General features: G+C 51.6%; 1 protein-coding gene across 3 annotated transcripts in view; it reads right to left on the reverse strand.

Annotated features, from left to right (window-relative positions):
- Window positions 1-1,988: 1,988 nt before the first annotated feature.
- ST8SIA5 (ST8 alpha-N-acetyl-neuraminide alpha-2,8-sialyltransferase 5) overlaps window positions 1,989-26,119 on the reverse strand; it is a 76,032-nt gene continuing 51,901 nt past the window's right edge. For 2 of the 3 annotated variants that reach the window (XM_055417298.2, XM_055417297.2), the window contains 5 exons: window positions 24,655-24,741; window positions 21,148-21,292; window positions 17,159-17,271; window positions 16,302-16,394; window positions 1,989-15,151 (listed from right to left, as the gene is read on the reverse strand). In XM_055417298.2, coding sequence (XP_055273273.1) covers window positions 14,683-15,151; window positions 16,302-16,394; window positions 17,159-17,271; window positions 21,148-21,292; window positions 24,655-24,741 — 907 coding nt within the window. In that variant the 3' untranslated portion in view covers window positions 1,989-14,682. The remainder of the gene's footprint in view (window positions 15,152-16,301; window positions 16,395-17,158; window positions 17,272-21,147; window positions 21,293-24,654; window positions 24,742-26,119) is intronic. The other variant, XR_008684702.2, reaches the window with a different exon arrangement.

The raw sequence follows: 26,119 nt of genomic DNA on the forward strand, positions 1-26,119 counted from the left end.
AGCCAGACATCCTGAGGGCTTGTTTTCCCAATTTAGGGTTGAATTGGGGAGCCCAGTGTGGGACTTGAACTCCTCACAACTTGGGGAGAAACTCAGCAATTGCAATTATCACCCCTCCATCTGTGGGTCACCTATCCAGAGATGTGGGTCTTGACTATACTCATCTCTGCCCCTCATACCCATGTCATTGCTCCTTCTTATATCTTTAGTTTCTGGAAATCTTTTTGCTAGTCTTCAAGTCATACTCCTAGACAGTCACTCTGTAAATAGTTGTAATTTGGGTGTGCCCCGGGGTGGAGGTGAACTCAGTGTCTTCCTATTTGCCACTTGGCCACATCTCTCAGGAATTTTTTCAGTGTTAATCTGACCACGTCCTCCTCCTCCTTAAAATCCTCCAAGGTCTTAATTCTTCTAGAATCAAAATCATTAACTTGGCCCACCTCCTCCCCACTCATCCCTCTAGCCTTATCTCCTGCTCTGTACCCTTGAAAAAGCCTTCCCCTAGGGTCCCCATCCAGGACCTTCTGTCTGGACTTTCTTCCCCTACAACTTCACCCTTACCTTTCCCCCAGTTAACCCTTCATTATCCTTCAGTTCTCATCTCAATTGTCTCTGCTCCAGGGGTGTGCCCTTTGGGTTCATCCTTGGGTCAGGGAGATGTGCTGAACATCCTGCAACACCGCATGCTCCTTAGAAGCACTGTCTATAGTTAAACTTTGAATTGTGGAGTTTTGGGTTACCCCTGTTGTTCTGGCCAGACTTTATGTCCTGTAAATGCAGAGATGGCGCATGCATTTGTTCACCTTTGTATTCCCAAATCCTCAAGTCACCTGGCCCAAAGTAGGCGTGCAAGAAATGATTATTCAATGAAGGAATGAAGTGACAAACAGCATTAATCTATTTATTAAATAAATGAACTACAATTAACTTCTGTCCCCCCAGTTCATTGGTTCATTCACTCATTTATCCAAAAATACATACTGAAGTCCTATTTCCCTGACCCTCAGCTTTTTTTCTTCCCATAACAGACAGTACTCAGGTCTCAGGGCTAACCCTCAAACCCTTATGTTCCACTGTTGCTTGTTTGAGCGTTTGGCATTTTACAATGGTAATAAGGAAAGTTTAAATATCTTTCAGCTGGTATGGAAGTTCTCTCTTTTTTTTTTTTTGGCAGGGGAGGGGTGGGGGTAAAAGGTGAGCTGAGATCCAGGCTCTGCAGGAAACCAAGCACACATAGAGTGTTTAAACAAGTCCAAATAAAAATAGTAGAAATGTGTTCTCCATTGATAGAGAGCTGAGGAGTCAGAATAGGAGGCCAAAAAAGGGCAAGGAGAGGTTGAGCCAAATAGATGGGCTAGGACCACATGAAGTATTCCCACTGGGAGGCTGGCCAGTGGGTTAGCCAGAGGACACCCAACCTTACATTTGAGATTGCTCGCTTGGAATGTCGTCCATCCCTTTCCCACCTTCTCCCACATCACTCTGGAATGCATTGTATGATCATTGATGTCAAGGGAAGGTCTGCATATAATCTAGGTGATTAAGGGATATAAAACAGAAACATGCTCAAAGGCTCTAAAGTCTAGAGACTGAGGGGGTCATGAAAATACCAGTCCCTGAGAGCTTGCAGAAATCAGAGGAAAGGTTTTGCACTTCTCCAAAATGCATATTTGTGAAATCCAAACAGTCTTATCTACATCTCATAGGGCAGTCCAGACCCAGCCAGTTTGTACATGAATTTTTTTAAAATTTATTTAACATAATCCTATTCCAAACACACTCATGGATAGCGGCATTGAAAGAACAATTTTTTATCTTTTTAATGAAAGGGTAATTCCTTTGCTGTGACTCTGGACCTTGACAGAGAAGTCTGCTTAAAGAAAAACAAGTCTTTTTAGCTAATGGGTCTGTTTCTAGGTGTTAGCACAACTCAGATCCCATCTTCCCCCACCCACTCACCCCTCTCCCCTTAACCCCCGCCCCTCCAGCCTGTGGGGACCCTCCCTCCTTAGAGGAAGTCTGCAGTCTTCTCTCTTCTTGTCTTTCTGCTCCCTGTACACTGTCAATTCAGCACTGCACCCAACTTGGTCTGTTCTCTGAGCCCTTCCTAAACCCCCCTGCTTAGATTGCCTCTCTTGCCAGACAGAGAGGCCAGTGCTGCCCAAAGATGAGCCCCGGGCAGCCATGCCTTCTTCCTGAGAGCTGGCAGCCTCCCCGCACTGAGCTGTGCTTCGTCAGCCTGGTCCAGCCCAGTCCCCAAACACGCACACACAAGGCCACAGCCAGAGAAATCTGCACTAGATGAATCACTTGACTGGTTTTATTGGGTGGAATTGAAGGCTTTTCAAACACAGTGACAGATACAAATTACCCTGATTACGTTCTCAGGCGTTAAGTCACAGTCACCACTTCAGGATCACTCAAGGACAGCCACGCACAAGCTAGAATGAGGCTGCAAGAGTTTCTATGAACCTCTGCTCCTCAGCAAAATTTGCATGAAAATAATGACTGCAACCTCATCTTCCCAACACCCTGGAGGGGCACAAAGCATTTCTCTCCAGGTCAAACGGAGGGAGCAAATCAACCAGAGCAAGAGAGGGATTTTTTTTTTTAAAGCAATGCTCCAGCTCCACATCCAGACTGAGTTTCCGTGCAGCCCAGCAAAGGACATCTCGGTCTCCCTTTCCTTCTCCAGTGGGAAAGGCTCTGTGGAGCGCAGTGTAGTGTGATGTGGCTCTTGGGAGAGAAAGCACGGGGAGATGGGTTTGAGGAGCCCGTGGAGGTCACACCCGCATGGCCACTTTGTCTTCACGCACAGGAGGCCACGCAGGGGTGAGTCGCTGCCACAAGCCCCGCGGGAGCACTCCACTGGCTGCCTTCACGTGAGCTCCTGGAAACCGACATCAAGCCTGGGAGCTTGTGGCTGTAGGGACAAGGTTTCCACAGCTCCCTCGTGGACCCCCATCATCCGTCCTGCCTTCATTTGGGGAGCAGGTGACAGAGGTTCGACTCCAAACTGTAGCACTGGACGACTTCTTGTTCGCGCATTGAGTTACCGCGTGCGTTTAAAAATACATACACGTTTACATATATTTCACAGTTCAAACACTACAGCTTTGAAGAAGAGTTATGGCTTTCTGAAGAGAGGTTAGTTGGGTGCAGAAAGGGAATCGGCAGGCCTCGAAGACCCTGTTGCACCCCTAAAACATGTCTGCAGAGCATGGAAGCCTCAGGAAGGACCACCTGCCCCCATAAAACAACTTGGGGAGAGGGACTTGCTCAGAAGCTGGCCCCAGTAGAGGCTGAGGGTCCTGTGAAGGAGGTGCAGGAAGGCTGGCAGGAGCTGTCACTCGGGACACCCCCAGCTCCCCACAAACAAGCACAGACATGGAGGGCATCGCTGGATCGACTGCCAACCACCTCCTCACACCTGCTATGCTCAAGCCTGGGCCTTGGCTGACCCTCTGCCAAGTAAAACTGCCACCCTCTCACCCCACCTTACGGCTCCCAAAGCTGGGGCCCCAGAGAGGAGCGAATCCCAAAGAGGACCCTCCCCACAGATGCTGGGCAGGGAATGCGGCCCGGGGTAAGCCCCAAGTCTGAACCTGACTCCAGTCAACCGGATAACCCAGAGGGAAGCAAACAGAAGGGCCTCAGGGTGGGAGCAAGATAGGGCCACCTCTCCCTGCCCACTGGGGAGCCTGGGCACCCTACCGGGGTTCCACCAGCATTCCATGCGGCCCAGGACACACTTCTGTCGTCTTCCCCAGCCTCAGTCCAGTCTGCAGGCCGCTCACTGCCTTTCCCTCCTCCTAGGAACACAGCGAGGGCTGGTTAGAAAAGGGTGATGAAGGTATGGAGAAAGCAGAAGTGTTCACTTTCACAGGAAGAAGAACAAATAGGCCTGTTCGTAAACTCACAAATAAATCCAGGCTGAGTCACTGCAGAGCCAGCCCTGGCTCCAGCTGAGATCCAGATCCCCTCCCACGTGCGGTAGAGACACCGCAGGTGGAAGCAGAGGACACTCGGCCACCGCCACCAACCCTGCACTTCCCCTGTAAGGAAGGACAGCGGAAGGGGTGCCCGTCACCCTCCACCTTGGGGGGTGGGCAGCAAATGTCAGAGGGAAAGAAAGTGAAGTTGCTCAGTTGTGTCTGACTTCTTTGTGACCCCATGGACTCTAGCCCACCAGGCTCCTCCGTCCCTGGGATTCTCCAGGCAAGAATACTGGAGTGGGTTGCCATGTCCTTCTCCAAAACTAAGTCTAAAAGAGTGAGTTTGCCCAGCTCATGAATCTTGTGTGATCAGATAATGAACTTGAATTTCACCAACCTGAACTTCAAGATAACTGAGGGCTAATCCTTTAAGCACCAAGATTTCGATGAATGTGTGTCAAGTGCTTGGGGATGGAAATAATTCCAAGTGGATACAGTGCTTCTCTGCCTCCTTAAACACAGTCTACTGAACGTCCTTTGAGCATTTTTGTATCTCTGCGTGGCTGTGGACACCACAGGATGGGCTGCTCTGAGGGGTTATTTTTTGCCCTTGGGGTTGTTACTACATATTGGCCCCTGCACTCAACAGCATCAGACCACTTGGTATTTTCTGAGATGTATAGCTTTGGTCTTTTTAATGCCATTATGTTAGTCTATTAGCTGCCGCTTCTTGCTAAATCTAGCACCTGTTGTCATTCTGTTAATTTGCTTTATTATTAGAAACCAGAATCAAGTTCACTGGAATTGAAAATTGAAATTAAATTCCATGAATGCCGTGAGGGATTTGCTGTTAGCAAGATGTTTGGTCTTTGATACAGTGCTTAATAGCATCTACTATAGGGGTTCAAAATTAATTCTCCTTCACCAGAGTCCCCAACTGCCTGAGGCTGAGTAAACTTTGCTGGGTAAGTGGCCCTGGGAAGTGAGGTGTGCTTTGACCTTGTTTCAAAAAAAAAAAAATAGCAATTATTTCCTCCTTTAACAAATCTTTGAGATGTTCAAGGTTTCTCATACATTTTGCAGCAGAATGTGAAATTGTGAGCTGCCACAGTGATAAAGGGCTCACCGGGGCCACACGACTGGGGTACCCTCAGAAGGAAGGGGCAGGGGGCTGGCCTCTAGTTGGAGGCAGAAGAGACTGAGGCAGAATCTCGGCATTAGCTCACTGGTTTCAACTTGAGCCTTTTCTAACAGAAGGTGGGAAAGGAAGGAGGAGCATAAGGCAGGTGTGAACCCGGGGTCACATCAGCCCATGTCTGTGGGATGCTGCCTCATCACCACCTTGTTTGTTTCCCACAGGCGTGGTGGGCAGAGCGCCAGCCCCAGCTTTGTGTTCAAGAGCGCACTGTGATGCCCTGATCTTATCCCAGCACTCATCACAGGGAGACAATCACCTGGACACAGGCTGGTCACCAACTCCAGAGACTCCAGCCCCTTAGCGCAAATGCATCCCTACTCCAGGAACAGATGAATCTTAATTCAAGCACTTGCCGAGCCTCCTAACCCTGGGAGAGGAAATCTAGTTAACTTTGCTTTAAAAAGATTTCATAATGTCTATTTAAAGGTTGAAAATGTTCAGAAAAAGAGCTGCTTGATACCTTTAAGAAGTCTCAAGCCTGAATCAAGGCTCCCAACCACTGACCAGGAAACAAATGCCAGCAGAGTAGGGCTGAGCCAGTTACAAGATCAGGCAGAGCAGTGCTCCTCAAAGTGTGGGCCCCAGGACCAGCCTCAGCATCACTTAGGAAGCAGCAAGGAAGCTCCCTGTCATGCTCACCAAATCAGACTCTGGGGAAGGGCCGAGGAACCGGTGAGCTCTCTGAATGAATCTGACACAGGTTCAAGTTTGGGAGATGCCGGTCTAGAACAGTGGTTCTCAGTCTCGGCTGCATAGTAGGGTCCTCTGGAGAGTCAGAAAAGCCGTCCCACTCAGGTCATGCCTCAGACCAACTGGATCAGAACTTCTGGGGGCAAAGTCCAGGCACAAGTACTCTTAAATTTCTCCAGATGACCCCGATGTGCCGCCAAAACAGAGACCCTCGGCCTCTGCGCAGTGGATTCACTTAAAGAGATTTTTAAAAATAAGAATATGGGCCCTGTCCCCAGGCCAAGTGAATCAGATTCTCTGGAAAGATGAGGATCTGGCATGGGTTGCTTCATAAAGATCCCTGGGTGACTTCAATGTGCACACAGGGTTGAGGACCATGATTCTAGAGAAAAATAACACTTTTACCCTAAAGTTGAACAAGTCATTTCAGTTCAGTTCAGTTCAGTCGCTCAGTTGTGACCGACTCTCCGCGACCCCATGAATCACAGCACGCCAGGCCTCCCTGTCCATCACCAACTCCCGGAGTTCACCCAAGCTCATGTCCATCGAGTCGGTGGTGCCATCCAGCCATCTCATTCTTGGTCGTCCCCGTCTCCTCCCACCCCCAGTCCTTCCCAGCATCAGAGTCTTTTCCAGTGAGTCAACTCGTCGCATGAGGTGGCCAAAGTATTGCAGTTTCAGCTTTAGAATCAGTCCTTCCAATGAACACCCAGGATCGATCTCCTCTAAAATGGACTGGTTGGATCTCCTTGCAGTCCAAGGGACTCTCAAGAGTCTTCTCCAGCACCACAGTTCAAAAGCATCAATTCTTTGGCGATCAGCTTTCTTCACAGTCCAACTCTCACATCCATACATGACCACGGGAAAAACCATAGCCTTGACTAGACGGACCTTTGTTGGCAAAGTAATGTCTCTGCTTTTTAATGTGCTATCTAGGTTGGTCATAACTTTCCTTCCAAGGAGTGTCTTTTAATTTCATGGTTGCAATCAGCATCCGCAGTGATTTTGGAGCCCAGAAAAATAAAGTCTGACACTGTTTTTACCGTTTCCCCATCTATTTCCCATGAAGTGATGGGACCAGATGCCATGATCTTTGTTTTCTGAATGTTGAGCTTCAAGCCAACCTTTTCACTCTCCTCTTTCACTTTCATCAAGAGGCTTTTGAGTTCCTCTTCGCTTTCTGCCATAAGGGTGGTGTCATCTGCATATCTGAGGTTATCGATATTTCTCCCAGCAATCTTGATTCCAGCTTGTGTTTCTTCCAGTCCAGCGTTCCTCATGATGTACTCTGCATATAAGTTAAATAAGCAGGGTGATAATATACAGCCTTGACGTACTCCTTTTCCTATTTGGAACCAGTCTGTTATTCCATGTCCAGTTCTAACTGTAGCCTCCTGACCTGCATACAGGTTTCTCAAGAGGCAAGTCAGGTCGTCTGGGATTCCCATCTCTTTCAGAATGTTCCACAGTTTATTGTGATCCACACAGTCAAAGGCTTTGGCATAGTCGATGAAGCAGAAATAGATGTTTTTCTGGAACTCTCTTTCTCCATGACCCAGCGGACGTTGGCAATTTGATCTCTGGTGCCTCTGCCTTTTCTAAAACCTGCTTGAACATCTTACCCTAAAGTTGAACAAGTCATTCAGTTGAAGGAAATAAGTTACTTGGTTGCCAAGGAAACCATCCCCCTACTGAAAAGAGAGACAGTCACTGATTTCTGGCTTTTGCACCAAGAGCTAAGTCATGGTAATGTATGTATGTCTCTCTCCCTCTTTCTCTCTTGTTAAAAAAAGAAAAGCAGGTTCTCAGAAAAGACTATGCAGGAGACATATCTATAGACTTGTAGAAGCTGAGCAGAGCTGTTGCCTCTCAGGACACTGGCTGGCCAGGACAGCTGAGTCAAGCTAGCAAAGTGAGACAGGGTCTGCTCTGACCCTCAGCAAAAGGTGCTGAGGTTGTCAGAAGCCAGGGAACAACCAAGGGCCCAGGACAACTGTTCCAGGAAAAATTAAAATCAGAATACTATCATAGGGACACTGAAAACAGTTCAAGTGATTTGAGAACAGATTATACCTAAGAAATTCTATATGAAATAAGCCAAGTCACCAAAAAGTCAGACACGCTATGATTCCATTTATGTGAGGGACTTAAAATAGTGAAATCCAGAAACAGAAAGGATAATGGCTGCCAGGAGCTGGGGGAGGGGGAAATGAGGAGTTATTCTTTAAGAGGTATAGAGTTTTCGTTTTGCAATAACTACAACAAAAAAACAGTCTGGAGATTGGTTGCACAACTTAACACTACTGAACTGTACACTTAAAAATGGCTAAGATGGTAAATCTTATGTATATTTTACCCACAATTGAAAGATAGAAAAATCACTGACCATGTCTAGGCCAAAACAGATTTCATAATTGTAAGAGATTCCCAAGCAGTCAATTTCTGTTGCAAATTTAATAGTGGATTATATTTTATATTCATATTTCTAAAACACACCAAGTTTAGTTGTACGTCAGATTGTTGTGTTTGCTTTTATCACTTAAGACTCCAGTCTGAATTTCAAGCCAGACACCATCACTCACCTGGCACTAGCCACTGACCCGCAAGCAGCGCAGAGCCCAGTTCTCCAGCAGATATGGGCTCCAAGACGAACTGGAGAGCCTGGCTGGTCTTGGAGTCACAATGCTGATTGCCCCGCATCACCCCTCTCCCCCAGGTTCTGAGTCTGAAGGCAGGGGGTTTAACAAGCACTTAGGGGATTCTGACATAAGTGATCTACAGTCTACACCTTGAAGAACTTATCAGTTTATCATAGCGCCTTGTAGGATGTAATCAACCTCCTTAGACTGGCCTGGCTTGACCAGCCCTCTAAAGAACAAGAGAACAGGGCACGCCCCGGGCATCGGCACATCCCAAGCCTGGCCTCATCCGGTCATAAGCCACAGTCAGCCTCCTCCTTAGAAGAGTGCCTGGGTTGCCAGAAGAGAGGCCAGGGTGTGTGCTGAACTCAGAGCCGCACCAGCCCCCTCCCACAGAGAGACCCCCAAGCTCCTGACCTTCCACTGGTCATCTGGAGCAGACATTTTGCAAAGCTCAGCTCATTCATTTCCCAGCCAATAAATACAGCACTTTCCACTCGTTCTTGAGATGTTATTGATTAGTCCTTTGCGTACTGCTACCTGGTCTGTACCTAGCGATTTAACACAGCAGTTTAAGATTCTGACAAATCTCTATGGTTTTGAAGGAGGGAAGGGAAAAAGAAGATCTTTCCATCTTTTGCTTAAACTAGAGAGAGCTGGTGAATAGGCAAGAAGCAGACGAGGAAGAAGAGTGTGTTAGTTGCTCAGTCGTGTCCGACTCTTTGAGACCCCCATGAACTGTAGCCCACCAGGCTCCTCTGTCCACAGAATTCTCAAGGCAAAAATACTTCAGTGGGTTGCCATTCTCTTCTCCAGGGGATCTTCCCGACCCAGGAATTTAATGCAAGATTATAATGGAAGGCGGCAAAAAGAAGGCAGCAGAGACCAGGTGATGGAGCCAGCAAGCAACCACAACAGGGACCTATGCCCCAAGCTCCCCAGAGGCAGGTGGGGGAGTCTGTACAGCACAAGGCTTCCCACATGCAAGGTACCAGGCAAAAATAATAATAATAATAATCAATGGAGGACTCTCTTAAGCTGACAATTACATGTTACTCAGTTTATTAATGGGGTCTCCTGAACCACTGGAATACACTGACTAATCAGAGAACCCACTGCTATAGTTAACAGGTGGCTCTGTGCCAGTACTGGGGACACCAAGAAGAACCAGACACAGTGCCTTCTCCTGGGGAAAGGACAGCCCTTGGCCAAGAACATAGGCTCACTCATGGTGGTGTGCTGTGTGATCCTGCAGAAGCGCAGAGAGTGCTCAGCCTAGGTTCACAGAGGGGACGAGGTGGGGACCCTCCCCTGACATTACCTGCACAGGTGGTGGGGTGAAGGGAAGGAGGGAGGAGGCAAGGGCCATTCCAGGCATTTCCGACAGCTTGCACGAAGCTACAGCACCTGGAGGAGCCCCGGTGGGACGGTGGGGGCAGAGGGTCTCTGGGGAGGTGAGTGAGCCAGCCTGGGACAGCCCTGCGTGTCTGGGTAAAGGAATCTGGACCATATGGTATAAGAAGGCAATGGGCTCCACCAAAGGTGTTTCCAGAAGGTAATTCTCTAGAAGCAGAATGATCAGTCAGAGGGGCCAAGTTAGGGCAGTGGCAGAAGGAATGCATGGAGGGAGTGAATTCAAGGGATGCTTACAAGTCGGAGTTGATACAATCTGGCGAACAAACAGAAAGAGGAGGAAGGGGAATGAAGCGACCGAGGTTCGGGACTGAGGGGCCGTGACGAGGTAGAGCCCCTCAGTGGGGAGAAAGGAGGAGGAAGGAACCTGCTCTCTGGGTGTCTAGTTTGTGTCGGCAGTGTGCTAAGCATCGTGCAACCCTATTCCACGGCTGGTGTCCTGGCCTAAACCTCAGATGATGAATCAGAGCCTCCAGAGGGCGCTGGCAGCTCCCTCAAAGTCACCAGTAAGTGGGGGGGGGAGGGGACGGAGTGACTTTGAATCTAGATTGTCCTTTTAACTGTGCCAGCTGAGGGCACATAGAGCAGGTTGAACTATACCAGCTGAGATGTTGAGCAGGTACAGGCATTCAGACAGCCACGGTGAGCATGTTTCTGAGGCTCCAAAGGAGAACTGGCCTCCAGGTAAGGGGTGTAAGATGCAAGGAAGCTGTGAACAGATGCACTTTCTGAAGGAACGCTCCTAATAAGAGAAGAGGACCCGAGGATGGGTCAACAAAGGAGCCTGAGAAGGAGCATTCAGAGAGGCAGGAGGAAAGTCAGGATAAAGTGGTTTCTTACCAAAAAAAAAAAGCAAGAGAGGACTCAAAAGACCAGTGAAGCCACTCACCCCTGTCACATGGATGCTGAGGAAAGAAGCCTGACGTGGGTCTACTGCTTTAGCAATTACAACCATCCTGCCAAACTTCAGGATTCAGGACCGACGCCTGCATGGCCCAGTGCTCCTCTCGTGATACTTGTCCCCGAACCCATATTTGCCAGTACTCAGCTCAGCCCCTACACGTGCCTGGGGGCTCAGTTCAGCATCTGGACATGCCCACCAGGCCATAAGCTCCAAGGGGGCTGGGGCTAACACTCTGCTCATCAGTAGCTCAAAGGCCCCTAGCCAAATGCCCCACACAAAATGAGTGCTCAGTAACGATTTGCTGAATACCTGGCTGAAGCCGTCTCTGTGTTGTCCCTTAACTGTCAGGTAGCTCTGCCCTTGCCTCCTCCCTACACTCAGCAGAATCGAGGGTGATGGACTGTCTGCAGCACCAGGAGATTAGTGGGCAGAGCTGCCACAGCAGCATTACAAAAATGGTCTCAGGGGCTGCATCTGACCTTGAGCCACCTTCCTTTTTGCTTGGCTAAGCACAGAGTCGTTTGCTTGTTTTCACTGCCTTTCAAGCCTGGTGAAAGTGAAAGTGTTAGTCAAGCAGTCGTGTCCGACTCTTTGCAACCCCACGGACTACAGCTCCTCTGTCCATGGGATTCTGAGGCAAGAATACTGGAATGGGTTGCCATGCCCTTCTCCAGGGGATCTTCCCAACCCAGGGATCAAACTTGGGTTTCCTGCATTGGAGGCAGATTCTTTACTGTCTGAGCCCTCAGGGAAGCCTGGAGCAGTGGGCTTAGTACAAAAGAAGAGACGATGGTTGTTTTCTTTGGGGAATCGATCTTCCTTACATGAGGGTATTATATATAACTAGCTGTCCTCACTGCATGGTGAGATGGGGGCAGAGCTTCAAGGAACATGGCGGGGGGGCTTCCTGAGCTGGTGCCCAGGTCTTCTAAGCCTTTGAAAATGTGCTTTTCCTACAAACACTGGCTCCAGGAGAAACATGTAGCATGGAAGTCAGGAGACTGAGTCCAGCTAAGTCACTAGCCGGCCATGTGGCCTTGGGCAAGTCCTCCAACATGCCATCATTTAATGTGTACCCCTTCTGCAAAATATGGCCTCAGCTCCCCTCCCTTCACTGCACTGTGGGTGCATCTGTGCTGTGGCCAGGGCTGGGGCAGGGTGGGGCCTACAAGCACACTCCCTTCGGAACCCACGCCAGTCTCCGAGCACTGTCCCTAGAATAGGGCCCAGCACCACCCTGCAGCGGCCTCTCAGTCCTTCCGGAACAAGGATTCCCTCTTGTGCCAGCCCTGGGGACACTGGCTAGGAAGTGACGAAGACAGAGGTTTGGAGCCCAGGCTTTGGGTTTCTACAAAACCTGGGTGAGGTTTCCTCTACTGGGTGTCTGGCCATTGGCAAGACACCAAATGACTCTGAGCCTCTGTCTCCCCATTGGAGCCTGCTTACCCAAAGGGGTCCTATGGTGATCACAGGAGATAATGCAAAGAAAGCGCTCAGTGCAGGGCTTGATACAGAATGAGCATGCAGGAAATCTTAGCTATTATAGCAATAAATATTATTTATGGCTTAGATCCATACATCACAAATACTTCCAAAAACTTAATAAAATTAAAGATTACAGAGACCCTAGGGATATTTTCTAAGCCTCTGGTTGTAGAGATGAGGAGATGGAGACCTAAGAAAGGAGAAGGGACTGCCCTAAGACCCTCAGACTTCAATAGGACCAAAAGCAAGGAGTCCAGCTCCTACACGGGATGGGTTGTGATGCTCCATCCCCAACTCCTATGAGGGCCCTGGTTGGGGTAGACACCCTTGGCTGTGAGAACCCTGGTGTCTGACTCACCAAGGTTCTGTCCACAGCATGCACTCAGTAGAGCCCCTGGCATGATTTGAGCCAGGCCACCTCCCTGTTCTTCAGGTTCCTTAAGTGGGATAAAATGTTCTTTAAGAGTGTTCCGGGTCTAACCTTCTGTAGTTTCAAGAATGGGGCCCAATTAACCACAAACAAAATGGCTGGAAACCTCAGTTAACTAGAATCTGTCTCAGGTGTTCCTTCCTTGGAGAAACAGGCAGAGCCCAAGAAAGGAAATCATCCACTGTCCTTGATGGTGTTCCCTGGTTCACCACGTCCTTGGGCCTACTTTGGCTTACTGGCTACTTCCTTGCACTGCAGACAAGCAGATAGGCTCAGAACAGCCTGAGGTTTCCCCAGTGAGGACAGGAGCTCAGAACCAAGGCCAGCACCTAGAACAGTGTTGTGCATGGAACACTCGTTCCATAATGGCCCCACCAACACGAAACCCAAGCAAGAGGAAGGGGTTCTGGCCTCGATGGGGAGCCTGGGGACCTGGTACAGGGCCTGTGTGCTGCAGTCTCTCACCAGCTGGGCCTATTGCTCTGCCTGTAAAATGAGGTGATCAGATGAAAGGTCCTGTTCCCTGTGTGCTGAGCTCTCACCATCCCTCCTCCTTCTCATTACACCCAGCATGCGGAGCTGGAATTTGTCTCTGGTCTGCCCTCCACTCCTGCAAGACAGAGATCCTGTCTTTGCCATCATATCTTCCCAAACCTCACCCCAAACCAAAGCAGAACAGGCTTCTGGAAATGTTTAGGTGAAGGAGGGGAGAGAGAAGGAAGGGAGGAAAGGAGAGGCAGGCTGAAGATCCTCCAGCACGAACCTTCTACGGTTCTGCAAAGCTAAATTCTAAGGCAATTCACCAACAGTGTGTATTAGGCACAGCCGCATTCATGGTGGGAATACCACAGCGGGGAGGAAAGCGATGTGAAATGACATGTGCAGCCCTTTCAGCCTAGGCACAGCTAGCTTCCCAAAGCACAGGCCCTGTGGATCCACGCACGTGAAGGCCAGCGGGCTGCATGCCGCGGGAAACCCCGTCTTCACAGTAGGACCTCAGTGATGCTGGTGTCGGAGGCCACGACTCACTTCCGTCGCTACGCTCACCAGTCACACGTCAGCGCTTTCCAGTTCAGAGCCTTACGGTTCCAATTCAGGAACATGATACAGCAGGAACTGCAGTATTCAGGAACACACAGAGGGATGGATCTTATAAATAACTCCCGGTTAAAACAGAGCTGAAAATAGGGAGACAGAAGAGGAAGCAAGTCGCTAAGCACTTATTGAGTCGATAACGTTGGCTTGAAAACCTTAGTGCAAATGGCTGGTCTGGTTTATTTCCTTCTCATCAAAAGGTCAAACACAGGATTGAACCTGGAGGCACCAAGACATGTGTGTCTGAGGGTGTGTTTGAAGGGGGTGGCTCTCCTTGGTTGACAGTGTCTGAGCGAAGATCCTAACCCACAGCCCTTGCATCCGATCTCACAGCGCCACATACTCAGTTGGTTGGTGGAAACTCAGTCAATAATCCCTGGACCTCTCTGAGCCACTGTCCTCACAGGAAAGTCTGGCCACTCGGTTAGCTCTGAGATTCTAGACCACAATTCATGGCTGAGGCCTGGGAATAAGAGTCAGGAACTCAGAAGTCTGAGTTATATCTAAACCGTGCTCACACGGTCTGTCTCCCTCTTTTCCATTCCCAGTAGGGACTTCCTTTAGCTGCAAAGAGGCCACACGGTTTGTGCTCTCTTGGATGCTAACACTGAGTGGAAATGTGCTTGATTCCCTTGCGACCCCCTGGGCCCCCATCTTGAGGTGTGGCCGGGGTAGGGGGCAGGCGGGGTGGTGCACACGGAGCTGTCTCTGCCCCGCCCGCATCCCTGCCTCCCAGAGCCCGCAGGACCCAAGTCTGAAGCGGAGCATCCGAGAGGGTGCCAGCCTCAGTGCCAGGCCTTCGCCCCGCCCTGGCGGCCGGCGAGGAAGAGAGTGGCTCCGTGTGCCGGGGGTCCCCGTGTGCCAGGGGGGCCGGCAGAAGGCCGGCGCCGCCCTCAGCAGCAGCTGCAGGTGCCCGTGTGCACGCGCAGGATGCCGCGGCTGTGCAGGTGCAGGAAGTTGAAGATCTCCGAGGGCATGGCGTGGAAGCCGGGGCGGGGCTTGACGTTGTCGTAGTAGTGGTGGGTGATGTACAGGCCCGAGGGGTTCATGGGGAAGGCCCAGAAGCCAAAGAGGTGCACCTCCTCGCACAGCTCGAGCGCCGCCGTGGCCAGTATGAGGCCGGTGCTGATGCGCTTGGCGCGCACGCCGAGGCTGAGCCAGTAGCGCGACACGTTGACCAGGTACTGCGGGTGGAAGTAGTACACGGCCTGCGGCGACTCGAAGTCGTCAAGCACGTACTTGACGCGGATGGACACGTCGGTGTTGCGCGTGTTGTAGAAGGCGGGCAGCAGCACCGACGCGTTCTCGTACAGCTGCAGCACGCGGTAGAAGGGCCGCCGCCACTTCTCCAGCTTGTGGAACCTGGAGGGGCACGCGCAGGGTGAGACGGGGCCCCGGACCCTCGCTGGCCACCCCTGCTCCCTGGGCCCTTCGTAAAGGACGGGGGGGGGGGGCTCTCAAGGCCACCCCCCACCCCCTCACCCCCTTTGATCTCAGTCACTCAGCAGATGAATGTCCGCCTTTCTCCGGCACAGTTCTAGTTTTCTAAGTGGGTGCAGGAGAGGGCAATCTGGACCCAAAGGGACAAGTACCTGGTGTGTGACTGCGGGGGGTTGGGGGGCTGCAGTTGCGGGGGGGGAGGGTAATCCTTAACCCACATGGATGAGAGTGCCCGGGTGGGCTCAGAGGGGAAGTGGAGGAGGGAGCCCCTCCCTAGAACCCTCGGGACACCCCCCTGGCCTGCCTTCACCCAGGTCCCCGGGGATGGACACCAAGTCAGCCGCTGGCCCCCGGAGCCCTTCCTTCCCCACAGCCCCTCCCTAACCTCCTCTCTACATTGGACAGCCCTGCTCCCAGCTGACTCATCTCACCCCTCTCTGAATGCTGACTCTGTAAAGGTTCCTGGGCATCTGTCCCTGTTTAACACCTCCCCCTCCCCTTCCCCTTCTCCTGACCTGGAGGTGTGACTGAGCCCCCTTTGGAGTTTTAACCCCTTAACCCATCCCCCAGGCTTCCCGGACAGACCCAAGGGGGGAACCCGCCAGGGGAGGTGGTGCCTTGAGGTCTTTTACTGAGGTTGCTCCCCAGCGTCACATGGACACTCCCTGTAGGGAGTGTCCTGCCCGTTCACACACTGGAAAGCCCTCTGGTTCATCTCTAGGGGAAGATCATCTAGATCAGCGCTGCCTGAGAGAAACATCAGGCAGGCCACAAATGTAATTTTAAATGTTCTAGGAAGCACATTTAGATAAGTAGAAAGGATTAGGTGAAATTAATTTTTGCAGTAGATTTTATTTAACCTGATACACCCCCATACTATCATTTTGATATGTAATCAATATAAAAGTGTAATGAGGAGGGATTCACCCTCTTTTTCATAGTAAATCTCTTAGAGCGAGGGTGTGTTTTGCACTTAGAGATGGCACATCTCAATCGGGATGGTGCCCAGTGGCCATGCGTGATGAATAGCTACCATACTGGACAGGACTGGTCTAGAAAGAGGGCTACTGACCGCTCTGTGATGATGCTGGGGTTCACGGTGACCACGTCTGTCTTCACCCCTACATCCATGGTGTACTTCTCTGAGATGGGGGGTAGGTTGCACCTGCAGAAGAGATAAAGTGGTCCGACTGCATGCAGTCAGTCATTCTAGAGGGAGCTGGGGAGCTGGGGAGTGGGGAAGAAAGGGAGGGTGATCATGTGGGCAGAGGAACAGAGAGGAAATCAGCTGGGTGGAATCTTCGTGGCCTGGGCATAGAAGGGCAAGTTCAACCCCTTCCCTCACCAACTCTGAGTGGCCTAATTGTTGTAGATCCCCAACCCATGAGATGATTGCAACCTCAACCCAAGTTTGTTCACTTTAACTCTTATTTTCAACCTATCTTCTACTTAAAGAGGTAAGCTAGAATTCCCAGAGATAAGAGGGGGTTTTACATAAGAAAGAAGAAATACACGGACAGGTGTCAGACTTAGGTAAGGCCACAGTGAAGCTCATATTGGTGTCAGCCACAAGGCTACCCTGGTTATAAGCAATGCTTCCAGAAGAGTGGAACCCAACCGGAGAGGTAGCTGCCCAGGAGACCTCACTAACAGCTCTGAATGCCCCTGTGAGTCCTCAGTGTCTTCATATCTGGTATGTCATTTGCTCCCATTTTACAGATGTAGAGACTGAGGACCTGGCAGGTTCGACCCCTTGCACAGGATGGAGCTGAAGGGGGAAGGGACAACCCAGAGCATGAGGATTCACAGGGGTGGGAAGTGGGGATTAAAAGGGCAGCATTAGCAGGGTGGGACACCCGAAGGGGTGGGCATGGAGGAGGAGGGCTGTGGGGGTAGAAGTGGCAGGTGCAGACCCAAGGTGATTCCTACCGGAAGACAAAGTCGGCACTGTTGATCTCCCTCCCGCAGCGGCTGTTCTTCAGGATGCCCCCGTTGCCCACCACCGCACACTTCTTAAACTGGGACCGGTAGTAGGGCATGTCCTGGGGAGACAGCGGCAGAGCTGTCAGAGGCAGTGCCACCCCCACCTTCACCTGGTGCCCTCCCCTCTGTCCCCACATTCACGGCCCCACGAGACAGCTTTGTAGGGAAGGTGGGAGAGAAGTGGGAGAGATTAAAAGCCTCCTTCTCAGTTCCACAAGCAATTACAAACGAGCTGGAACCAGAAGCTCGGTCTCCACAACCTTTTTCAATAAGCCCTGGAAGTCCCCAGTTTTGAATAAGAGCACACAGGTTGTGTCTACCCTGTTCGCGTTTTCTTTCCCCAGTGTCTGGAAACTCAGCTTCTTTGACTTCTAGTCCACATATTTTATGCTTCCCTGGTGACTCAGATGGTGAAGAATCTGCCTGCAGTGCAGAAGACCCAGGTTTGATCCCTGGAAAAGGGCATGGCAACCCACTCCAGTATTCTTGCCAGTGGTCAATGCAGCCTTTCTGGGGGATGACAGCAGCAGAGGCGGGGGCAGAACACCAGGGACCAGGGCCCTAAATCTGGCCCTGAAGCCTTTCAGCTCCATGGGGAGGGCACAGAACTAGGACAAAGAGGTCATATAGACCAGCACAGATGCCGGGACTTGGCAGCAGCAGGGACAAGAGACTGGAGGTGAGCAGGCAAAGCCCCTTCAGGGGAGCAGTGAGAGCCAGCGACCTTGGGATCTCTGCAGAGAAAGCATGTTGAGCACAGGGGAGTCCAGGACTTACCCCGGTGATGCTGTGCCCATGGGGGCACTGGGGAGGAGCATCCCAGTGATCTGACCTGATCACACCTCAGCTGTCAGGGTTGCCTGTGTTTGGGCACTAGTTGCCCTCAGAGGCTCCCTGGGCCTGCCTTCCAGGGGACCACAGGCAAGTAGGCAGGAAAAAGCAAATACTGGCCTGATTAAAAGACCCGGTTCTGCCATGTCCCCAGTCTAGACCTCGAGGCAACCCGAGGCAGGTGGGACCAGGCAGGCTCAGGGAAGGAGTGTAGACCTGGAGTCAAGGGGTGACCAACCATCCCAGTTGGCCCAGGACTGGGGCACTTTGCTTGGGATGCAGGACTTAGATTCAGTCAAACTGGGAATGGTTGGGGCAAACTAGGATTGGGCACCCCAGTTAAGGGACCCAACTCAATCCTGGTTTTGCACCACAGTGAGTTGAGGGAACCATGGGTATGTTTTTTTGAACTCTCAGTGACTTGGTTTTGTAATTTTTGTAAAATTCGTTACAAATTAAATTTTGTAATTTAAAAAGTCAGGACAGTAATGTATATTTCCTGCGATTCAGTGAGATGACGTAAAGCAGCATTGCTCAGCTCGGCAGTACTGATATTTTGGACCAGAGTGAGCGACTTTCACATTCACTTTCACTGCTTGCTGTGGGGGCTGACTGCGCGCTGCAGGAAGCTTAGCAGTATCTCTGGCCTTGGACACCCCAGTCAGGATGACCAAATGCATCTGACTGAACCCAGGTCTCCCCCACGGCAGGTGGATTCTTTACCAGCTGAGCAACCAGGGAAGCCCAAGAACACTGGAATGGGTAGCCTATCCCTTCTCCAGCGGATCTTCCCAACCCAGGAATCAAACCGGGATCTCCTGTGTTGCAGGCAAATTCTTTACCAGCTGAGCTACTAGGGAAGCCAAAAGCATCTCCAGACATTGGCAGATGTCCCCACCTCCCTGCCCCACACATAGACAGCCACTGGTGTGGATGAAAAGCTCACCCAGTATCTGGTCCAAGGGTGAGGTCATCAGGTGCTTATTATGGGATGGCCCTGACACCCGGAGACTGCTGGGTGGCTTTCCTCCTAGCTCACCCCAGCTGGCCAGCCCTGCGTGAGAGCAGCCCCGGTCAGCACCTGGGGCTTCCACTGAGACCAGTTGCCAGACAGGTATCGTGGAAGATTCCACGATTTTCAGTGGGATTGAAAATACAATGGGATCACCAGGAGTTAGGCTAACTCTAAAGGAGATGCTGTACCCATCTGTGGGAGATTGTCCTTCTTCTTGGCACATTTCCCCTGGAGGGACAGGCTCCCAGGACTAGGACAGAGGAAACAAGGACATCTCACGGCCAATGTGGGAAGCTACACTGTTTGACTTTGCCCAGAGAGAGAATAAAACAAAGCCATCTTTGGAAAGATGACCAAAAGCGTTCTATGTCAGTGTTTCCCACACTTCTGAAAATCAGAAACCACCTGGGTACTTTCTGGAAGTATAATCCTTGGCTCCCTCCCAGAACCATGGAGTCAGAATCTTCAGGGTCAGCGTAGGAGCCTGAGAAGCTGCATATTTTTTGAACTCAAAAGAAATACTCACCTTAGGGGAAGTAATTCAAGGGGTGGTAAATTACAGCTTGCGGGCCATACCTGACTCACCACCTGTGTCTGCATGCAATGGATTTTATAGTTTTTAAGGATGGGGGGAAAAAATCAAAGGAATATTTCGTGATGTCTAAAACATATAAAATTCAACTTTCAGTGTCTAACAGGAATCAGGTGTCACTGGGACCCAGCCACAGCCCTTTGCTTACTCCTGTCTGTGGCTGCTTCACGCTAGAATGATAAAGGTGAGTGGCTGTGACAGGGACCATACGGCCTGCACACTTGGCCACCCCTGCGCCCCTTCCAGCCCTTCCCTATGGCCCTCCTTGCATCCATATGTCATAACCGAGCTGTGTGTCACCCACTGGCGTTACCTGCAAGTTCACCTGCTGTCACCAGCCTCATGTTCCCAGCCTTGCAAGACCCACCTCATAAAGATGGCTCACATCCCATCATCCTCCAGCACCGCAGTGGGAGGGTGCGTTTGACACCTCTCCAGCCCCGGCTCCTCCCCCAGCGCTGCCCTATCCATCCCCAGGCCCAGTCATACCAGTGCACTCTGGTGCGCACCGCAAGAATGCAGGGAACCCCAGGCTTTCTTTCATTAGCAGTCCTGGAAGCAGGGCAGCCCAGTCCTTCACATTTCATCCAACAAGACTTGAACACACCCTAACCCCCAGCCACGCTGGCAGGTCTACAAACTGGACCCACTACACCCTGCCCTGGGCCAGAGTGCTCCAGGAAGTGCCTGTAAACACGCATGGAACTCTCCCCTTCAGGAGGTAACCATCAGAGAGCTGAACATACAGCACAGAGTCCCTTCTCCAAGAGCCTGGAGCAACAATCAGGCCGGAAGTGAATGCCTGTGCCTGGGTTCTGTGGTCTCAGCCCTTGGCTCATATGGGTCCCTCATTCTGTGGTCCCCTTGGCCCTGTGGGGGAAATGCACCAGCCCTGAATGAACAGCCTCCCTCCAGGCTTCTTGCGTGTAAAGCAAAAAATAATAAATGTGTCTCCTGTTTAAGTGTCTGATATTTTAGGTTTTCTGTTCTAAGAAGCCAAAACTACACCAAGTCCAAACTCCAGTGTTACAGACAGGGAGAGTGAAGCCTGGCAAGACAAAAGGACTGCCCAAGGTCAGCCACTCCAAGGTCAACCTTGCAGTGCCTTGCTGTGTATGGCTTATGATTTCTTGCGCACACAACCTTTGCATGTATGCTTTTGCTCTTGGGCCTCCCTCGGGTGGGGAGCAAATGCTTAATCTTCCACCCAGATAGCTTTAGGATGTTCTTTGCAAGCAAGGCAATAATCAAAACTTTACAACCACTTTCTTGCCAAAAGTCATTCAGATAACAGCCAACTGGCATTCAGGGTATTCAGGACACCCAGGAACCCCAGAGGACAGTCTACTGAGCCTAAGAGAATGGCCAGCGAAGCCCAGGACCACTGGGTACAGGGGAACAGCAGAGTGGTGATTGCCATGCCACACGGGCACAGCCACAGAAGGCCCCGTGGGGTCAGCTCTGTGCCCACCCAGACTCCCCTGCCCGAAGCAGCACCTTGGGAAACATGCGGAAGATCTCCTGGTTGATGTGGAAGATGCCGCTAGTATCCACCTCATACTTGAGCTTGGTCCCCAGGGGCGTGTTCTTCTGGGTGGTGAACAGGAAGGAGGGTGCATTGCAGCATCTGGACAGAGTGGACCTGCCGGACGGGAGACGGACAGGAAGAGGACAGTGATGGGCGGAGCAGAGCCTCCCAGAGGGCAGATGGCTCTCAGAAGCGAGGCCCTTCGGGGAGGCCAGGGAGCACCATCCTTTCCCACCCACCCCTCTCACCCCTGTTCGTGTGTCCCCTGTCTTCAGAACCCCTCCCAATGCCTAAGCCTTTTAGGGTCCAGCCAGGTCTCCCTCCGTAAGCTCCCAGCTGCCCTGTCCCCACTGGCCGCACTGCCCTCCAAAGTCCCAGAGCACAGACTGGTACCACTTGCTTTATCCTGTGTCAACTCCCTCTTCACTTGAATGAAAGTCCCTAGGCCCCTGGGACCCTGCCTGTCAGGATTCTGCATAATGACAGACACATGCGTGTCAACAACCAGGTCCTGCCAACCCTGCATTCCCATGTCAGCTTTCGCAAGAGTCGCCAAGCCTTCTACTACTTCCCAGAAACACTTCCTTACCCAGCTCTAAGGGGAAACCCAGCGATGGGAGCTTTTCCTTGGTTCTTGGCCCCCATAACTGACTCTAGGCGAGGCTAACCCTGCCTGATGGTCAAAAAGCAACACACACACAGTCAACAGAAATGAGCCATTTCAGTGACTTAGAAACTGTCTCAGCAATAGGGAGGGGTCAGAAATTGGATGGTGGGTTGATACTGGGTGACTTCTTGCAGAAAGTGGAACCTGGCTTTCAAAAGGTTTTGGGAGTTCATGATTAAAAAAAAAAATCCCTGTGGTTTTCACTGACAAAAACACTCGAACATGAGCTCCAGAAGGGTTAAAGCTCAGAGGACGCAAACAGACTTAAAAAATAGCCTCCAAAGGGAGCGTGGGGCTGATGAGGCAGGCTTGGGAGCCAGCCAGGCCGGAGAAGCCTGGTTTTCTCTTCTCTGCAGCTGGTGTTCTGCCTGGCACTGCATTCTCCCAAGTGTGCCTGCAAGGCTTGGTGATGGGGTCAGATCCTAGACACATCCTGCTCCCCTATTCTGGGGACCCGAGTCCCACCTTGGCTACAGAGGGGCTGGATTTGACAAAGGATGTCAACTGTCCCCGTCTCACTTTGGGGGCTAGGAGAGACGAGGACCCGCTTTCTCCAAGAACAGCAGCAGTGGGCCTCGACACACTTCCTCCCCACAACACTGGCTCTGGGCACAGTTATACCCAGCCTCCCAGCGGCAGCCCTGGGCGGAATGGAACACCGTCTCCATGGAGCCCGGGTGATGACTACTAACCAAAGGTGAGGACAAGCTTTCTGGAAAGTCCATGCTGAAGGTCTGGGATGGAAACCTGGCATCGAGAGGCCCGGCTTCTAGTTTCTGCTCTGCCTTCAGCAGCTGTGGGGCTCGGGGTAGGTCTGCTCCCCTCTCTGTGCGTCAGTTTCCCCATCTGTAGGATGCAGGGCTGGCTCTTCTGACCCTCTGTAATCCTGTGACTCCAAGCTTCCAAAGCCCAAGACGGGTATACACATTATTTTTTTGTGACTCTATCTCTTTCAGAGACTTCACAGGGGAGCTCAGTTGGCTGCTCCCTGAGGGAGCAGTTCTGGGCCAAGTCTAAAGGCAGAGGGAGTAGTCTTTCCTGGGGAGGGTTGTGACTGAGGCTTTCCAGAGAGAAGGCCAGAGGCCTGGTGAGGCAGGAGCCAGCGGTCAGCATTTCAAAGCAGCATCTGGCTGGTCCATCTTGTCAGCCCACTGGTGAGAATCCCAGTGAGGGAGACTGACTTATATTAACCAAGCTCACGAGTGACTGATATATACATCAGGATGCAAGTGTGTCCATTTGCAAGCAGTAGGGGAGGGGAGGGCCTCTGTTACAGGATTCCTTTCCTAGAACTGGAATGCTCACAACTGTGTTCCAGCACGTTCCCCCACCCCACCCCACTGCACCAGGTTCTTACACCTCAGTTCAGAATCTTATCATCAGTGAGCTTGTAATGAGAGCAAAGGGGGAAGACCACCTGGCCTTGAAGCTTTTCCCATTGAGAGCATGGCAAGACCTGATGTCACTTCTCTCCCCTACCTGGAACCAGCCCCCCACCGCCAGAAGGGGCTCAGCTCTCAGAGCCTCCCCCCAAATAGTGCAGGCTTGTCCCTGCCAAAGGCTCCCACGTGTATCCCGGTTTTCCTCCTGCCACATCATCTCCCTGTGGCCTCGTTATTTCCTTAGATATGTGACTCCCACTGATGACGTTTCTGTGCCGCTGTCAGCCTGGACAACATCCTCTGGCATCTCATGACCTCACTGACCCCGTCCAGTGCTCATCAGTACGCCCTCGGTGTGCTGGGGCCTCCCGATCACACTCCACCTGCAGTAAGGCTTCGCTCTAAGGTGAAATTGGGGCCGCACCGGCAGCACAGGTCTTGGACCTTTTCCCTGTATTCCACATCTATGATTTGTGGGTCTCTGCAAACGACTGTTGAGCTTCAGCTGGGCTTCTGCAGTCTCAGGGAGGCCTCTGGTTAGGGGCTGCCGGTACCTGCAGCACATTTCTGAAACATGCCACTTAAAGCTGCCTTTAGACTTGGCCCAGAACTGCAACAAACTGGAAGAAAGGACTTATACAGAAAATACAAAACACTCAGTGTTGTTTGCTTTTCACAGCTTCCCATGTAGGATTCCTTCATGCAGATGGCTCCTCAGCACATTCAAACTACGACCCGAGTTGCTGAAATCCAGTTTATACACACATTCCCAGGATCCTGTCAATTCCACTCAATAGTCTTCTTGCACTAAAAGCATACCAGAAACCCCCAGAATTTTAGGGTACAGCAGACCCTACAGCTCACCACTAATCACAGAAACTGGACATCTATTAGCTTCTTAGCTCTCAAAGACAGGAGAACACTAAGATACAGCTCTTGCCTCCTGGGAGCTTACAGTCTGTCAACTTCAGCTAGAGAGCAGCTCAAGAATAAGGTACAGCCATGCTCAATGGCTGGTCTCGGCTGTGGGAGCGCAAGTGCTCTGAGAGGGAGAGTGCTGCTGAGTTCGAGGAGCTGCCCCAGGGGCAGGGTGGGGAGTGGGGTGAAGCCATGGAAGATGCGTAAGGAGCCTCCATGCACAGGCCCGCTGGAGACCTCAGGGTCACGGACTGTACTGGAGATGACAGCACCAACCACACACCAGGACTAAGGGCAGGAACATGGGGGATAGCGCCCCGCAAGATGCCAGCCTCAGCCTGTGTGCTGAGTCAGAACCTCCCCACTCCCAGATGCCAAAGCCCAATCAGGGCCAGCGCCGGGGAAAATGCCCCTGGGGGCTGGCCTAGCAGGACGAGGGAGATCTCAAGAGGTAGCCAGGAGAACCACACGCGGGGAAGGGCTGGGGAGGACAGACGAGTCATAGATACTTGAACTGGTTGGCTTCAGAGATGTTCATCGCCCATTTACACATCTGGAGGCTCTTCCACCTGTCGAACAGCTCCGACTGCTTCACCCTTGGGAGTGGAAGACAGAGAGTGCATGAAAGGGCCAGGCTGGACCGTGCCACCACCCCCGAACACGCTCCCTTCCTGTGCCCCCTTCTGCCAAGTCCCGGGCTAGTCCTTTGCATTCACTGTATTTTCCGATTTGTAAAACCCTTGACTCTGGCATCTGGAGCCTGGTGAACTCCTAGAGATAGCAAACCACCCTCCAGCAAGCCTGCCTTCCATGCACACACCAACCAATCCAGAGTCCACACCCTCAACCACATCCTTTATGAATGGAGCCAATAGCCCCTGCCCTCATCAGCCCAGAGCTAGGGATCAGACGACCAGGGGCAGTCCTTGCACACCGAGCTCACTGACATCATGCAAACTAGCCCATCCTAAACCTTTCCATCCCACCTTGTCCCTTCCTTCCCAAGAAGACCACAGTAAAGGGTCTCACGCACTCTGTCCCCTTGCCCCCCTGCCTCCTGGCCAGTCCTGGTGCTTCGGTATGCAGCCCTGAGTGGCGTGGCATGCCTCCTGTCTCTAGGGATCTGTGAGCATAAGAACACGCTCCTTCACGACAGTCTTGTGTGTCCATGTGTCTTCCTACATGTGATCAAAACTAATCTGGGTACGTTTCAAACCATCCTTCCTCAAATGCCCGCTACACAGGCCTGCATGGTTCTCCCAGGAACATCTGTCTATAGAGGGTGTGAGACCACTTTCTTAAGGTCTGTAAATAACCCGACACTGCGCTCAGCACACAGTAGGGCTGATTGCAAGGGCATAATGCCCCTCTCTTTCTCTTTTCCCAAGGGCAGATCACAATTTCCAGTGACAGAGAGGAAGGGAGGAGAAAATTTTTGTCTGGACAACCTTCTGTTAACCTGAGCTGTTGTGATGATGCTCACTCACAGTCCCCTGCACCTCCCTTTCTGTAAAACCTATAACTTGTCATTACTTCTGCATGACCATTCCCACTAAATAGTAAATACCGGGCCAGGCATGATGCCTGACTGTGTCTCCAGTGCTAAGGCCGAAGAATCGATGCTTTTGAACTGTGGTGTTGGAGAAGACTCTTGAGAGTCCCTTATACCGCAAGGAGATCCAACCAGTCCATTCTAAAGGAGATCAGTCCTGGATGTTCATTGGAGGGACTGATGCTAAAGCTGAAACTGCAATACTTTGGCCACCTCATGCGACGAGTTGACTCACTGGAAAAGACTCTGATGCTGGGAAAGGTTGGGGGCGGGAGGAGAAGGGGACGACGGAGAATGAGATGGCTGGATGGCATCACCGACTCTGTGGACATGAGTTTGAGTGTACTCCGGGAGTTGGTGATGGACAGGGAGGCCTGGCGTGCTGTGATTCATGGGGTCGCAGAGAGTCGGACACGACTGAG

Source organism: Moschus berezovskii, chromosome 28, assembly GCF_049115385.1.
Source record: "Moschus berezovskii isolate FMDL1 chromosome 28, NW_MosBer_1.0, whole genome shotgun sequence".
Lineage (NCBI taxonomy): Eukaryota > Metazoa > Chordata > Mammalia > Artiodactyla > Moschidae > Moschus > Moschus berezovskii.